Source organism: Tyto alba, unplaced genomic scaffold (genome assembly GCF_018691265.1).
Source record: "Tyto alba isolate M040663 unplaced genomic scaffold, T.alba_DEE_v4.0 Super-Scaffold_45, whole genome shotgun sequence".
NCBI lineage: Eukaryota > Metazoa > Chordata > Aves > Strigiformes > Tytonidae > Tyto > Tyto alba.
The window spans coordinates 4,090,624-4,105,527 of NW_024881321.1; the positions used below are offsets into that span (position 1 = coordinate 4,090,624).

General features: G+C 43.3%; 1 protein-coding gene across 1 annotated transcript in view; it reads left to right on the forward strand.

The window, feature by feature from the left end:
* The window catches only part of SIAH3 (siah E3 ubiquitin protein ligase family member 3), a 47,724-nt gene extending 33,242 nt beyond the window's left edge, over window positions 1–14,482 (forward strand). Inside the window, exon 2 of the mRNA XM_033006706.2 lies at window positions 13,679–14,482. Within this exon, the coding sequence (XP_032862597.1) occupies window positions 13,679–14,272 (594 nt within the window). The 3' untranslated portion in view covers window positions 14,273–14,482. The remainder of the gene's footprint in view (window positions 1–13,678) is intronic.
* Window positions 14,483–14,904: the final 422 nt, after the last annotated feature.

Sequence of the window (14,904 nt, forward strand, 5' to 3'; positions counted from 1 at the left end):
ACAAAACCAGAAGGGGATGTAATGCCCATCCCAACTGACTCAGGTTGTCATAGAGGTGTGCAGTTCCTTGCAGCAAAGCCATGTTGTTCATCCCAGGGTCACATCCTGACAGGGCACAGGGACAGCAGCTGGGAGCTCAGCGTCCTGAGCCCTGGGTGGTGGAGCCATGCCGCCTCTGACATGTGTGCACCCTGGCCCGAGGAGCTGGTAGGCAGCACTGCAGCCTCAGAGACGGGGAGCAGATTTTCCCTCGGTGTCTCATCCTTGAGCCACCACGCTTCCTACCTCCAGCCCTGACAGCCCATTGGGAAGAAAAAAATAAGTTTATCCTGGGAAAGAAAGGCTGAAACGCCTTTGATGTGATGAAATGTGTGGTCTGTCATCTTGATCGATAACATGTCACACAGAAAGCTCTATAAAAAGCTCTCTATAGAAAGCTGAAATTACAAAAAAATACCCCACTCTCAAATCCTCAAAACCCATAAGTATATCAGACTAGCTGTACAATTATTCACTTTTATGATGCGCAAGGTATGGAGTACTGTACAGCCAGACAAGTTTATAAGAACATGTATTAAGCTGCCTGCATGGGGAGGACCTAGCTGAAGTTAAAACATAAAACCTTCCCACAAGACAAGCGAGGGTATGAGTGGGGACATAAAAGTACAAGAATAGCTTTGAATAAGAAAGGTGGCCTCTTTGCCTCCTTTATCCAATGCTACACTTGAACTGAAATACGAAATTTTGGGATGGAGAGCCAGAGAGACCAGAGGCAATAGAAAGACTCTGTGGTGCTGCAGTCAGAGCTGCACAGCTTACAATGGATTTCCAGCAAGACCCTCCCCAACTTTAAAAATAACTAAACTCCAGGAGCTGCTGGGTGATGGGTGTCTTGTTTCTGGATTGTTCATGGTTTCACCATGACCAAAGTTGTCATGCCCTGGTGACATCCAAGCAGCCAGCCTCACCAGTGCCTGGTAAGATCATGGAGCAGATCCTCCTGGAAGACATCAAAACATATGGAAGACAGGGATGTGATTGGAGACAAGAAACATGGCTTCACCAAGGACAAGTCATACCTGACTAATCTAGTGGCCTTCTACAATGGAGTGATTGCATCAGTGGACAAGGGAAGAGCTACAAATGTCATCTACCTGGACTTCTGTAAAGCCTCTGATACAGTCCCCCACAATATTCTTACCTCTAAATTAGAGAGATGGGTTTGATGGGTTGACTGTTAGATGCATAAGGAATTGACTGGATGGCAGCATCCAAAGAGTTATAGTCTATGGCTTAATATCTAAGTGGAAACCAGTAACAAGTGGTGTCCCAGAAAGGTTCATACTGGGACCAATACTATTTAATACCTTCATCAGTGACACAGTGGTATTGAGTGCACTCTCAGCAAGTTTACAGATGACACCATGCTGAGTGGTGCAGTTGATTCACTTGAGGGAAGGTATGCCATCCATAGGGACCTTGGCAGGCTTGAGGCTTGGGACTTTGCGAATTTCATGAGGTTCAACAAGGCCAAGTTCAAAGTTCTGCATGTGGGTTGGGGCAAACCCTGGTATCAATACAGGCTGGAGGATGAAAGGATTGAGAGCAGCTCTGTGGAGAAGGACTTGGGGATACTGGTGGATGAAAAGATGGAGATGAGCTGGCAATGTACACTCACAGCCCAGAAAGCCAATTGCATCCTGAGCTGTGTAAAAAGAAGCTCTATAAAAAGTAGGTCAAGGGAGGTGACTCTCCCCCTCTACTTTGCCCTCATGAGACCCCCCCACCTGGAGTACTGCATCCAGATCTGGGGTCCACAGCACAAGACAGAAATGAACCCATTGAAGCAGGTCCAGATGAGGGCCACAAAAATGATCAGAGGGCTGGGATACCTCTCCTGTAAAGATAGGTTGAGAGAGTTGGTGTTGTTCAGCCTGGAGAAGAGAAGGTTTTGGGGAGACCTTATTGTGGCCTTTTGATATATAAAGGGGGCTGATAAAAAAGATGTAGAGACACTTTTCACCAGGGCCTGTAGTGACGGGACAAAGGATAGCAGTTTTAAACTGAAAGAGGGTATGTTTAGATCAGACATAAGAAAGAAATTTTTTATGATGAAGGTGATGAAACATGTCAACACATTGCCCAGAGAAGTTGTGGATGTTCCATCATTGGAAGTGTTCAGTGCCAGCTTGGATGGAGCTCTCAGCAACCTAGTCTAGTGAAAGGTGTCCCTGCCCATGACAGGGCAGTTGGACTAGATGATCTTCAAAGGTCCCTTCCAACCCAAACTATTCTGGGATTCTGTGTTCCCTCTTGATGGTGGCACACGAGGTCAGTACAGAATTGTCAGCAGGCTAGGGGATGCTAGGGGATTCCCTCCCCAAAAGGGCAGAGCTGCAGGAAGGACAGCGTGGAGACTGACTCAACCTCTCAGGATATGGGAGATCATTTTTGCTCAGACCTAAGGCATTTTACAGAAGAAGTTGGGAAAAAAAAAAAAAAAAGAATGCCATTGTTCTCTATGCTCTGTTCCTTCTGCAGGCAGATGTAAACTCAGAGGCTGTCAATACAGTACCTTTCTGTAAGCATGAATGTTAACTTAGAAGGTTGTCGTGGGTTTTTTTTTTCTTCAACAAAACCCTTTAAACTTTCACTCTATTTATAGAGATAATGTTATTGTTCTAGGTGGAACATTGTCTTCTCTGGCTAAGCTGAGCCTCCCTTTCTGTTCTTTCTTTCCACCTGCATCCTCCCCATGTGAAGAAAACTTCTAGAAGAACTATTCTTTGAGAATTTGAGAGGGAGGAAGAAGAAGGAGCAGACTATGATTTGCACAAAATTAAAAGAAGTATTTGTGACACAAGCTAAATGTTCCCACAGAAATGTACCTTTCCTTAATGCAAAGAATGCACCAATGAAGCATCAGCACACTTCACACAAACTAAAGAAATTTCCCCAGACTTGCAGGTTGTTTTTCATGCCCAAATCTAATGGCTCTCACTGGTTTTCTGGATAGTTTTGCATTTTTTTTCCCCCTTTCTTAACACTGACTGCACAAACTCCAGACATACTTTCATCTGACAGTGGAATAATGATGAATTTTGGGTTGGCTTGTAACAGGGAGACTTTTTTCATTCCATCCCACACCACCACTGCAGGTACGCAGAGCAAGGGCAATCTGAAAGCTCAGGTCTAGGTCACTAGAGGAGACAAGGAAGGGACGTGTAGGGGAAAGGAGAGTTACTCTGAGCCCAGCACAATTTATTTTCCCCTCTTCTCTTACTAATGCTCCTGAAACTTGAGCATGACTTCCACCACACCAGACCATTGTGGATGGGTTTGAGATGTCCATCACACGCCAGCACCATCGGTGCCCCAGCTGGAGGGACACATGCGTGATTTTAAACCAGTCTTGCATTTTCCTGGACACAGCTCTCAGGAAAAGGTCTTAACCAAAAATAAGGAGTGTCTTACAGCTCATACACTGCCTAGTGACTGCTACAGAGATGTTGGCACAGGCACAGCCTAGGAGACAGTACAGGGAGCCAGCATCAACAGCATTACATGCTCTGTGCTCCCTCTCTGATCCACCTACATGGCCCCAGCCCAGGGTCTGAACTCAGCTGTGACCTGCCTGGCATAGGTTTAGTTGCAAATTACCCTGTGACAGTTGCAAGAGTAATGTGACACAGACCATAGAGGAAATCTTGGCCACGAGGTGTGTGTGGATGGAATTAGAGACATCGGTCCCACCGAGAGACGTTGTGGGCTTGCTCAGCAACCACCACCTCATCCCTTCTCTCCTTCCAACATACCAGTAATGTTTGTGCTGTCCTTTGGCACTCCCATGGTGCGTTTCTGAAAGCACAGTTAGTGGATTTAAATGTCATATGATTGTGATAGCTGGAGGTTGCCTGATGGAAGGGAAACATTTCCATTGTCTCGAGGTGGATTTGGTCCAATTATCTCAGATGACACCAGCAAATCTGCTCCTCCTGGAGACATGTTGTTACTGTAGTAACTTGTAAATGAATATTGGATGATGAGTTATTTGAGCCAGTCTGAACTGTAAGTTTATGAGCACAGTGGGCAATCATTTCCTCTTTTTTTTTTTTTTTTTTTTTATTCTTTTCCATATTAATTTATTTTTCAGCGTGAATGTAAAACACAAAATCAACAGGTCAGATATAAGGCTCTTATGAACTCTGCCTCCCCTATCAGACAGAACAGATGCAGCTTGGAACTACTTTATCAATTTGCTTTTAATTAAAGCCTATAATGCTTTTGCACTTACTTTGTTAACATGTTTTAACCAAAATACAAAGGGGATAAAGGATGAAATGAATCTTCAGATAATTCTACATTTTGGATTTATCTATTTTTACATATGCAGGTCGCTCGCTACATCACCCAGAGCCACAACCAGCATTGCCGCATGAGCGGTCTGGTGATAAACAGTGATAACACCCTGCCCTTCTAGAGCAAGAGCTGAGAGCGTGTACTTTGGCTTCCAATATTTGCCTTGTGTGGCCAAAGGAGATGGTGTTTAGATGTATCACCCTTGCTTAGAACAAGGTATAAAATCTTCTTCTAATCCAAAGAGGAGAGATGGTAAACATCTCCATGCCCCAGTGCATCAGCAGTTGAAATAGAACATCAAATATTCTGCACCATGGTTTGTTGTCACTGCATTGTGCCCAGTCCTAAAATGTAGCAAAGAGAATTCAGTTTGCAACCCAGATCCCAGGGGCACATCCCACCCTCTAGCCCAGCTTCTTCTTCCAAATCCTTAATGGCTCCAGCCTTTCTGTGAGGCTGGACAGTCTGTCAGGAGGAGGTTCAGTGACTCCCAGAGCCAAATCATAGAGATAAATGGTCCGTTTATCTCTAAATTACCAACAGAACTGAAAAAGCATGTTTCTGATCTGCAGCTGCCCGCCTTTTCCATCACTATTACTGACAGTAGCTGTAGCTCAGGATCCAGGATCTGGATTCGGCCCCAGTAGTCGTCTACACTTCAGGGAAGCTCCTCGTGACAGAGGCAGAGCCTGTCTCTGCTTCTTCTGTGGTCACAGCAGGGTCATCAGCTCCTCCACCAAAACAGCCTCAGTTCAGCTCCTCCCTTGGTTACCTCTGCAAAGGGCTTAAATGGTACTGACAAGAGCAACCTCATGTGCTTCTCCTTGAGGAATAGGAGCAGTTTATCACCTTCCTCTATTGCTCCCCTTCATTTTAAAAGACCTTCTAAATTTCCAGAAAGCCACTCTTTCTGTCAGAGGGCCCCAAACAGGGAGCAGAAAGGCAATGTAGGTGAGTGTAGTGAGCATGAGTGCAGGATAGATCTTCACTGAGCAAGGATGCTCTGGGCATTATGAGCATGTCTGGTACTATTTGTTCCCATAGTCATGGTCTCGTACTGTGTTTATTCAAAGCCGGGATACCTTTTTTCTGTTGCTACAGATCTTAAATCTAAGACTCATCCTTGGTAAAGCTCTTGGATCTGGCACAGGAAAATTACCCAGAGCAGGCGATGTACATCAACTTGCCAACTTGCCAGCCCTCCACAGGTCCAGATGCTTCCATTTCATCTCCATGGTTTTTCTTTATTTTGACTAGCAAATAACGGTGCCCAATGCTCCACAGGAATTGCCCGTGTGCATGGCTTTACTTGTACCTACTCAATGTATTTTATTTGTCAAAGAAAGCACAGAAAGTGGTCTCAGGTAAGATCCAGCAAACACAGCAGCTAAACTGGGATTATTTGTCTCTGTGTCCGTGATTCATTTTCAGCTTTGGCTGAGGGACAGCAAGGCGGTGCATCTCCCTTCAGCCTAAAACACGGGAAGTTTCTGTGTCCTCCCACCTGGGCTGGGAATGGCCCATCAAACTTGGTTTTAAAGCAGGAGAGCTGGTGAGAATGTCTTTGCTCCACCCTGACAGTGCTTATACCTGGGTCTCTCTCAGAAAGCATCTATGAGACTGAAATGCTTCAGTATGGATCCTGTTTCTATTTCATTATAATTACTTTGTTTTCAATATATTGAAGAATGTCAAGTTTCTTGATTATCTTTGCTTGCGCTTCAAGTCTGCATGACAGTTTATGCTGAAAAAACTGATTTTTGAAAAGCAAGCAAGGGGTTTTCATTTGAGAATAATGTCTTTCTTTCCATCTGGAATCCATTTAAAATGCTGTAACATATTTCTGCTATATCTACCACAAAAACAAATCTATTTTTTTCCAAAATGCCTCTAAAAATATGTGGCCTCATCTAAAATTCAGGGTCCTCTGATACAGAGAAATGTGATGCTACAGTGCGGACAAGTACTGAAGCAAACAGCATTTTCTCAGCATACTCAGAGGTATGTAATTAGCATGAGGACAGCCATTAACACATCCCGTGCGCTGTGTCACCAAGTCACGCCTGATTATGTTGCAAAGTGAGATTAGCAAAATGAGCTTGAAGTTGTCCTCTCGCTGCCATTTGATAGTAGGGAAAACAAATCCTTACACTGCCAAAGCTGCAACTAATATTCAGTACTTAAGAAATTCAACTGATGCATTCATAATGAATAGGATTTTGTGTAATTAAAATTTTAAATAAATCCCCAACATGAGCCCTGGCTTGGATTTCTTAATTTCAGATATGAAAGTACAGCTTTTGACAAAATAGGTTCGGAGTTGATTTTTTTTTTCTTCTCTTTTCTTTTATCTGAGAGATTTACAAAATCTCATTAGCATACTAAAAAATAGCAGAAAATAAATTAAATGAAGATCAGGATTAAAAGGCTCACTACTCTATTCATGTCACCTTTTAGTTCTTTTGAGCATCTGTCCCTGTGTGGTGGGTGTAAGTAACATGGAGGTGGATGTTAGTGGGTGGCAAAGCTTTTATGAGGCAGAAAGAAGCTAAGAATTAGAAAATTATTGGAGGCAGTTTCCGTACAGATGAGAAGAAGCAGACACTGGGAAGCCAAGGAAGAAGAGGAAGACAGTAAGAAAACTGAATAAAAGGCACATTTCACTGGCAAAGAAAATTTGTTTCAAGAGAAACCCTGTCAGCTTCCAAGAAGCTCTTGTTCAAACCATCCCACTGCTGCAGGACCAGGTCCTTCCTTGCCTGCAGAAATCTTTTGGTCATAGCCAAAAATACACCAAGTTCTCATGGCGTGTTTCCAGGTTGCTCACCTACCTACAGGGTGATGGCATCCCTTGATGTCCCTTGTCACACATAGGGTGGTGGAGGAGATAAGTAACACCATGTTAGCAAGGAGGTCCTGTAGCTGGGAGGAAGGCCACATTGCCCTGGGGAGCTGGACTCCTCTTCCTGAAAAGCCCTGTATGATACTGGAGAGTCATTTACAACAAGTTGTTCATGAATGGCTTCTAGGCTGTTGATCTCTGCTCCTGAGTCACTCAACCTAAAGCCTTAGACCCGATTTGCAGATAGTTTACTCACTTGTAGCTGCATCTGAGGTTAATGGAGGCTGAATTTTGAAAATATCAAGTGCTCTAGAAGGAAATTCTACTATGAAAAATCAGGGACTGTGTGATAAAAGCTGCCCAACAACATGTGATCAATATACTTGAATCTTTAATCTCTCTGTGCTTGAATTCCTTGACCCTAAACTGGGAAATAATACTGCCATTGTACTTGAGCTCAGTATCATAGATATCAGCTGACAGATGCCCGTGATGCACAGAGACAGCCACAAAAATGAGCCTTATGCAAGAAAAAATATATGACAAAATGAACTCTTCTCAGAGGCAGATTTAAAAAAAAAAAAAAAATATGCAGTCTCAAATTTGGGACTATTTTCACAAGGACAGCAAAAATAAGCTCATCATCAAAATGCATGGGCTTCCATCTCCCCAGGCTCCACCATTTTTTAAATAAAAAAGGTACCAGAATGGTTTCACCTGGACAAAACTGCATTTTCCCCCACCGCATTATTCTCAGAAACATTTGAAACAGACCTTTACTTGTTATGAGTCTATACATAAATATGTGTATGTGTGTTTACGTAAGTGAATATATAACTTAATACAAATTTTAAAGTCAGACTGAATCAGATGTTATCCCAAACAACATAAGTTTTACAGAGTTGCACACAATAGGAAACTGGATGGTAGAGTGGGGTCAGCTGTAGCAGGAGACAGCGTTAGCACAGAGGGTGGGTTTGTAACAGGGGGTGTGAGCACTGCCCCTCTCAGCCCCCAGCTCCCACCAAAGTTCACAGCTGCCCTGAACGTACACAGCTCCTACCAAGTCTCCTGCAACCCAGCCAAGAAACCTGTGCTGAGGAGGGAAGAGTTTGGATCCACAGAAGGAGCAGATACGGGTTCCCTCTTGGGAGGAGGATCAGGTTATAATGTCTCAGGGTGTGCTACAGCTGATCTGGGGTAGAGGGGGAGCACTGGTTTGGGTTGGCTGGTGTATCCGACGGCTTTATTTTCATATCTATCATTTTCTGAGTGACCCTGCTCAGAAGTGCCACTGTGATGGCAGCCAGACTACACCACTGACTTTCCCAAGCAAATAGCCCAGCCCGTGCATGAATTAACGAGCGTTTGTAAAGTAGTGTGTGATCACTGGATGAAATGCAGTTGCACAGGTGTGAAGTATCTGGAAAAGGATGATTATTTGCAGCACCTGCTTTGCTGTCAAAAACCCTTATTGACTGGGCAGCGAAGGAGTCCTTGTCCTCGTTCCTTGGGATGTTCTTGACACACACTGATACTCTTCACAGGCATGTAAAAGGCTGATTTTTTTAATACATTATGTGCATTACTGTAAGTAAAAGTATGAATAAGGCATCCAGTCTCCCAGTATAACACTGGGGAACACTGGGAAGTGCAGAAAGGTGACATTTGATGCTCAGTCTAAATCCCTGAGCAGTGTTTGTTCTTCTACAATGCAGCGATGCTACTGACCCTCCTTTTTCACCACATCATCAGGATCTGGGTCCTGTCCCATGTGGTGGGAGGACTGCACCCAACCCTGCCTCACCCTGAGGGGTTTCCATCTAGCAAATTCTCCATTTGCAAGTCAGGACTTTAATTGCAAGGCATTTGGCTGCTCAGGGCAGCAGCCACCAACACGCAGCAGAGAAGCAGAGCTTGAAGGTTTGTGATGTAGCCCTTGCTTGGGCCCCACAGGGCCAGGAGCTCAGCCACCAAGGGTGAGGTGTGGGTTGCTGCCTCTGTTTCTACTATTTTTACCGTAGTTGACCTAAAGTCTTTGCTAGAGAAAATACAAAAGGTCCCTCAGCGCATGAGGAGGAATACCAAAGCCCTCTCTCCTTTACAGCTGCAGACTCAGTGATATGCTTACGTCTTCTCTACCTCTTGGAGATCTTGGAGATCTCTACCTCTTTGATCTACCCTTTGACCTTCCCCTGAATTTTCTATCAAGACACTGGCAACTGGAGGTGTAATAGTGGTAGGGAGCCACAGATTTACACCCTCATGTGAACAGGCATTCATTTCTCTCTCCACGGACCGTGTTGTCCCAAGGGCAGTGGGAGAAGCCCAGAGTGGTACAGCCCCCTCCTGCCTGAAATAGGGGTGCCTTTCTGCTCCTTGCCTAGAAACCAGTAAAACCTCTGTGGGTCTGCCCCAAAGATAGGTTTAGTCCTAGCTGCATGTAGAGCGGTGTGTGAGGGGACGTTCCTTCGGCATCTCTTGACATGAAGTGAATTGCGCTCGGGGCGGGGGGGGTTCTGAGTGAGCTGTAAAAGGAGCTGATGTTATTCAGAGTTAGCCACCTAATCCTCAGGCATCAAAGTTAAAACAGATGATTCACACCTAGAGCAGTTTGTTGCATTTTTAGCAGAAAGTCTGCAGAAACTCCGGGGCAGGACCCAGAGGCCCTGTGTCCATCCAAATATAACTTTTTTTTTTTTTTTTTTTCCCCATAAGAAAAGCACCATGTGTTTATAAATTGCTCTTTGCCAAGTGACTTGTTCTTAAAAAGAATTACACTGTAATAAGCTACATCATTAAAAAGAAATTTTTTCTGTGAGCAGCAGAGTCTTATTTCCTGCGGTTTGGTGTCTCGTGGTGGGATTATCTCATGTCTAATGAGGAGCACTCTGGCTGAAGCCCTTTCTCCTGTTCATAAAGACACTGTCTCATGTGAGTTCTCTGGTGTCCATAATACATTTGGGATCAAACTGCCATTGTTTAGGTTCTCTCCTATCTGACAATGTAATATTGCCCACGTAGCAAGCTGTTCCTCCCTGGAGACGTGAAAGGGTCATGCTTCTCTACCCTGCTGCCTCTTCTCACTAAACCAGTTGAAAATTAAAGCCTTTGAGACTTCTATCACACAGTTAAATTTGACTGAAATTGGCCAACAGGCTAAAAGATAATTGAGAATAATACTGGACTGACACAACAATATAATAAACCTAATTTTATTAGGTAATCAGGCAATAAATGATGGAAAATAAATACTAGAGCAGATTAAACATTTAAAAAAACGTTCATAAATATTTATTCAAGAGTTTAAATGCACTCAAGGTGACCATTTTATGCCCGTTTTGCATTTCAATTTTAGAGGTTTGATTCACATCCATATGAAAGACCAACAAGGGCACAGGCACCCCAATATTTACGCTCATACCTCAAAAGTAAATGTAAAATAGTAGTTTTCTGTGACACTTTTTTTTTCACAGACAGGCAATTTTTAAACCTTTCTTTCAGAGTATTACAAAATTCAGAATTTAAAAACAATAATGTTGAATCATTCAGAAAACAGATTTTGAAGATGGTTCTCACCTATTCAGAGAATAAAAGTGGATCATGTGGTTTATGCTGGATTTCCAGAATTTTCAGAAAACCTGAACAAAGTCAGACCAAAAATCCTTTGATGAAGTGATTCATGGAATGTTTCAAAAATGTGAGATGTGAAAGGGAATTCTCAGTTATTTGAACACACACACACACACGAATCACAAATGAAGGAAAGAAGAAAGATACATTGAATAAATTGATCATTGTAATTTATTTTTCCAATTATTGAGCCATAGAAAGGTGCTTTTCATAAAGTGATTTTTGGAGATACTTTTCTTACCTCGGATACAGTTTAGATGGATGAGCTACCATTGCTCTCCATACTTATCAAATTAGGAGAATGCATTTCTAAATTCAATTACATCCTCAGTGGAAATGGTTTCTCTGACTCTGGTAATCTTTGGAGAAGAATTATACACAGTCTATAAAGCTTCACATTTCAAAACCTAATTTTGAATGTTATTCAAGAGGTTAATTTAAGATTCATCTTCCTAAAGAGGAGTTAAATAAAACTGATAGAAGGCTGGAACTTGTCGAATGGTTGAGAGGTTTATCAGCATGTGGGTATGAGTTCATTAGTTTTAATTAGTATAATCACTAATGTTGCATTAACAGTTTGGTGAGAGAAAGTAATTGCTCACACCCACTGTATTAGATTGAGAGATCGGAATTCATTTTATGAGGCAATTAGCATTTCAGGGATTTTTTTTAAAAAGGCTTTTATGGTCTGCCATTGCAGTAGCCTCCTCCACCAAAAAAGAGTTTAAATTAACCATAACTTTCATCCTAATGGGATGCAAAAATTAATGTAGAATTAAGTGTGAACCAGCAATCCCACCGCGATAAGCAGGCAGCTAAAACCACAAGCCTCGATTAGTCTATAATGACCTGTTTTATTTCCCAGACAATTGTAGTCATTTATCTGTCCTCAATTCATTATCTTCTTGGAAAGTTTATATTCTTGAATTTTATACAGCAAAACAAATAAAATATGAGGGAAAGAAAAGTAGAACAGTACATTCAGAGTAATAATCCTCCACAGGAAAAGCTGCAAGGTTCAATAATAGGGCTTAAATAGTCAATTATTCTTCATATCAAATGTCAGAGGAAGAAGAAACAGCTCCTTTTGATGTCCAGTGCCTTGGGAAGAACCATAAATTTCACAGCAGCAGCAATCACAACCCTGCTCTGTCTATCACATCCCTTGGCAGCTATTGACAAAATGAGAATGGAGATCCAGGACTTTGTCATCCTGGTTGGCAAGGAAGCCGAGAGTGAGGACGAGTGACCCAAGAGATTGCCTTCCAAAACATCCTGGAAAGCAAAAGTGTAAGTTTCGGTGGGAAAAACTGCTTACAGTAAGAATGTTTACTCTCACATCAAGGCTGTTAATAAAAGGCAACACGGTATCTGTAGAAAGATGAGTCAACACACCATTTGCAACATATTTGGCACCTATTATACAGGATTATGCTTGCCCCTGGTTAAAACAAATCTGTGCTCAAAAATAGCTGAATAAAGCCCAAATCTGCTATGACTTGGATGTGGCATGAAGGAGAACAACTGTTAGATGTTAAAACCATACTGTTGTTGCTGTAATTCTGGGTACATATGTTAAAATGAGCAGACACAGAGCAGCATTTGGGGAATTACACGACTCTCCCTAAAGCATATGTTAGAGCAAAATGTACTATATATGTATGCACTCTTGATTCTTACACTCCTTATAAGCCTCTCCAAAGGAGTTCAGAGAGAGAGACAATGTCATCCTATGCTTAATCATCTAAAATTTAGGTACAACTAGGCAGATTGGATCTCAGACTTAGTCACTCTGGCAGCAGCTGGTGCCACTTTTAGGAGGTAAATTACTCCAGTGAAGATCTGAATCCGCCACTGGGAAGGGCTACCTCCCTCTATTGACTGCAGAGGCAGTCCCAGGTAACCAGGTTTCCATCCCTGGAGGCTGAAGTAAATGCCTAAAATTGGGTAGGATGAATCATGACCAGCATGTATGTGCCTCAGGGTTTGTCTATGCACAGAGTTATTGTGGAGAGCCATTACTCTTCCTGAATAGCATTACATGTGGATACACTTTTGGTTGAATAAGACTTACTCATTTCTCTTCAACATCCTCTTGACAGAAGCAGAGCAGTTTGCTTCCTAGTCCTCACGTGGAATCCTTCTGCAAGAGCTGCTGCCTTTTTAGCTAGCTGTCCTAACTTAATCCAAATTTACTTTAGTATAAAAATTCCCTAAATTTGCCATCCATCCACCTTTGAGAGCCATTTAAGATTTATAGAAGTAAGCACATCAATTAAGCACAAATACATTGACAAAAAGAAAAAAAAAAAAGGAAGCATCGTATACAATAAAAACTGACTTTTATTTCACAAATTATGGGTGTTATAAAGCATATTGTTTGAGGACAAATGCCTGTATTTGCCAGTGTGTTTCATTAAAGAATAATAAAGCTATACATATTTCATTTCCTTGTTCTGAGCTGCAAGAGCCTTAAATATATAAAGTACCCCATGATGTCCTTGCTTTGTTGGGTTTTCTTTTCTTTTTAATCAGATTTTCCCCCCAAAACTAATGAAATCACTCTTTAAACACATACATCACTTTCATTTGAGGTGATTTATCATGGCTCAAACAGTTTCTCTCTTTTCTTGAAGAACAAGGCAGCTGCCAGCACCTTTTGCTGTGCAGCTACAGATCTGGGTTGTCCCTGATCTCTGTCTGGAGTCCTGAGTTCCTGGCATTCCCGCTGTTGCTGTTTTAGGTGGGGTATTAGGTGGCTGACATCTGTGGGGTCCGCACCTCGCATATCTGCACCCCTTCCTGGTCTACCTGCTATCATATGTGATTTCTCTCTTCTCGTAGTATGCACCGACCCGCTGTGCAGCTGCACAGACGTCCGCGGAGCAAGGCATCCTTCCTCCCTGCCATCACCACGAAGCAGTGCACGACCCCCAGCTGGTTCCCTGCACGTGCCCGCTCTTCTCCTGCCCGTGGGAAGGGCACCTGGAGGTGGTGGTGTCCCACTTGAGGCAGACCCACCGCATCAACATCCTTCAAGGGGCAGAGATTGTCTTCCTGGCCACGGACATGCACCTGCCCGCACCCACGGACTGGATCATCATGCACTCTTGCCTTGGCCACCAGTTTTTGCTGGTCCTCAGGAAGCAGGAGAAGTACGAAGGCCACCCCCAGTTCTTCGCCACAATGATGCTGATCGGGACGCCGACCCAAGCCGACAACTTCACGTACCGGCTTGAGCTCAACAGGAACCAGCGGCGCCTTAAGTGGGAGGCGACCCCCAGGTCGGTACTGGAATGCGTTGACTCTGTCATTTCGGATGGGGATTGCCTTGTGCTGAACACTTCCCTGGCTCAGCTCTTTTCCGACAACGGAAGCCTAGCGATAGGAATTGCAATAACCACCAGCAAGGTTCACAACACCGAAGCTGAAATGTGAAGAAGCAAGAGGAGGAGAAGGAGGAGGGGGAACAGTGGTGCTGTAGCTGCCTTGTGAGAGTCAGAACTTGCGGACTTTTCGGGGGGGTCTCAGGTCTTTTATGGTATTTAGTACTCGTCCACGGTGGGCATTATGTAAACATCCTGTGGTTACAGTCTCTGTGTAATGTATTTACCGTTTTGTTAATACAATTTTATGAGAAATTTTAAAGAGGCTGATCAATTTATTGTCAACCTCCAGTGACACTGGAAACAACACTTTCTCCTGGAAAGTGCACCCAGGTTGACCCATAGAAACCTTTGGCCTGAGCATGTTATGTAAATGTATTTCCTTCATTGTTTGTCTAATTGCGTGGTATTAAGGAGGGACCTGTGCCTGGTAAAAGGTAAAGCACTCCACTAAGGGACAAGAGCACCCAGGTTTCCATACTAGCAATAATGATTTAATTCTTATGCTGTGGTCACAACCGAGCCCCCAGCGAACTTGCAGTTTCAGAGCTCCTTTCAGCTTCTAAGGAAACAACCTTCACCACCCAGACAATGAAAACTTCGAAGAAAAAGTCACAACCACTGCTGAGCCAGGGCCTGGGAAGCCACATCCTACATTAAATCGGGGATGACAGATAGTGGGTG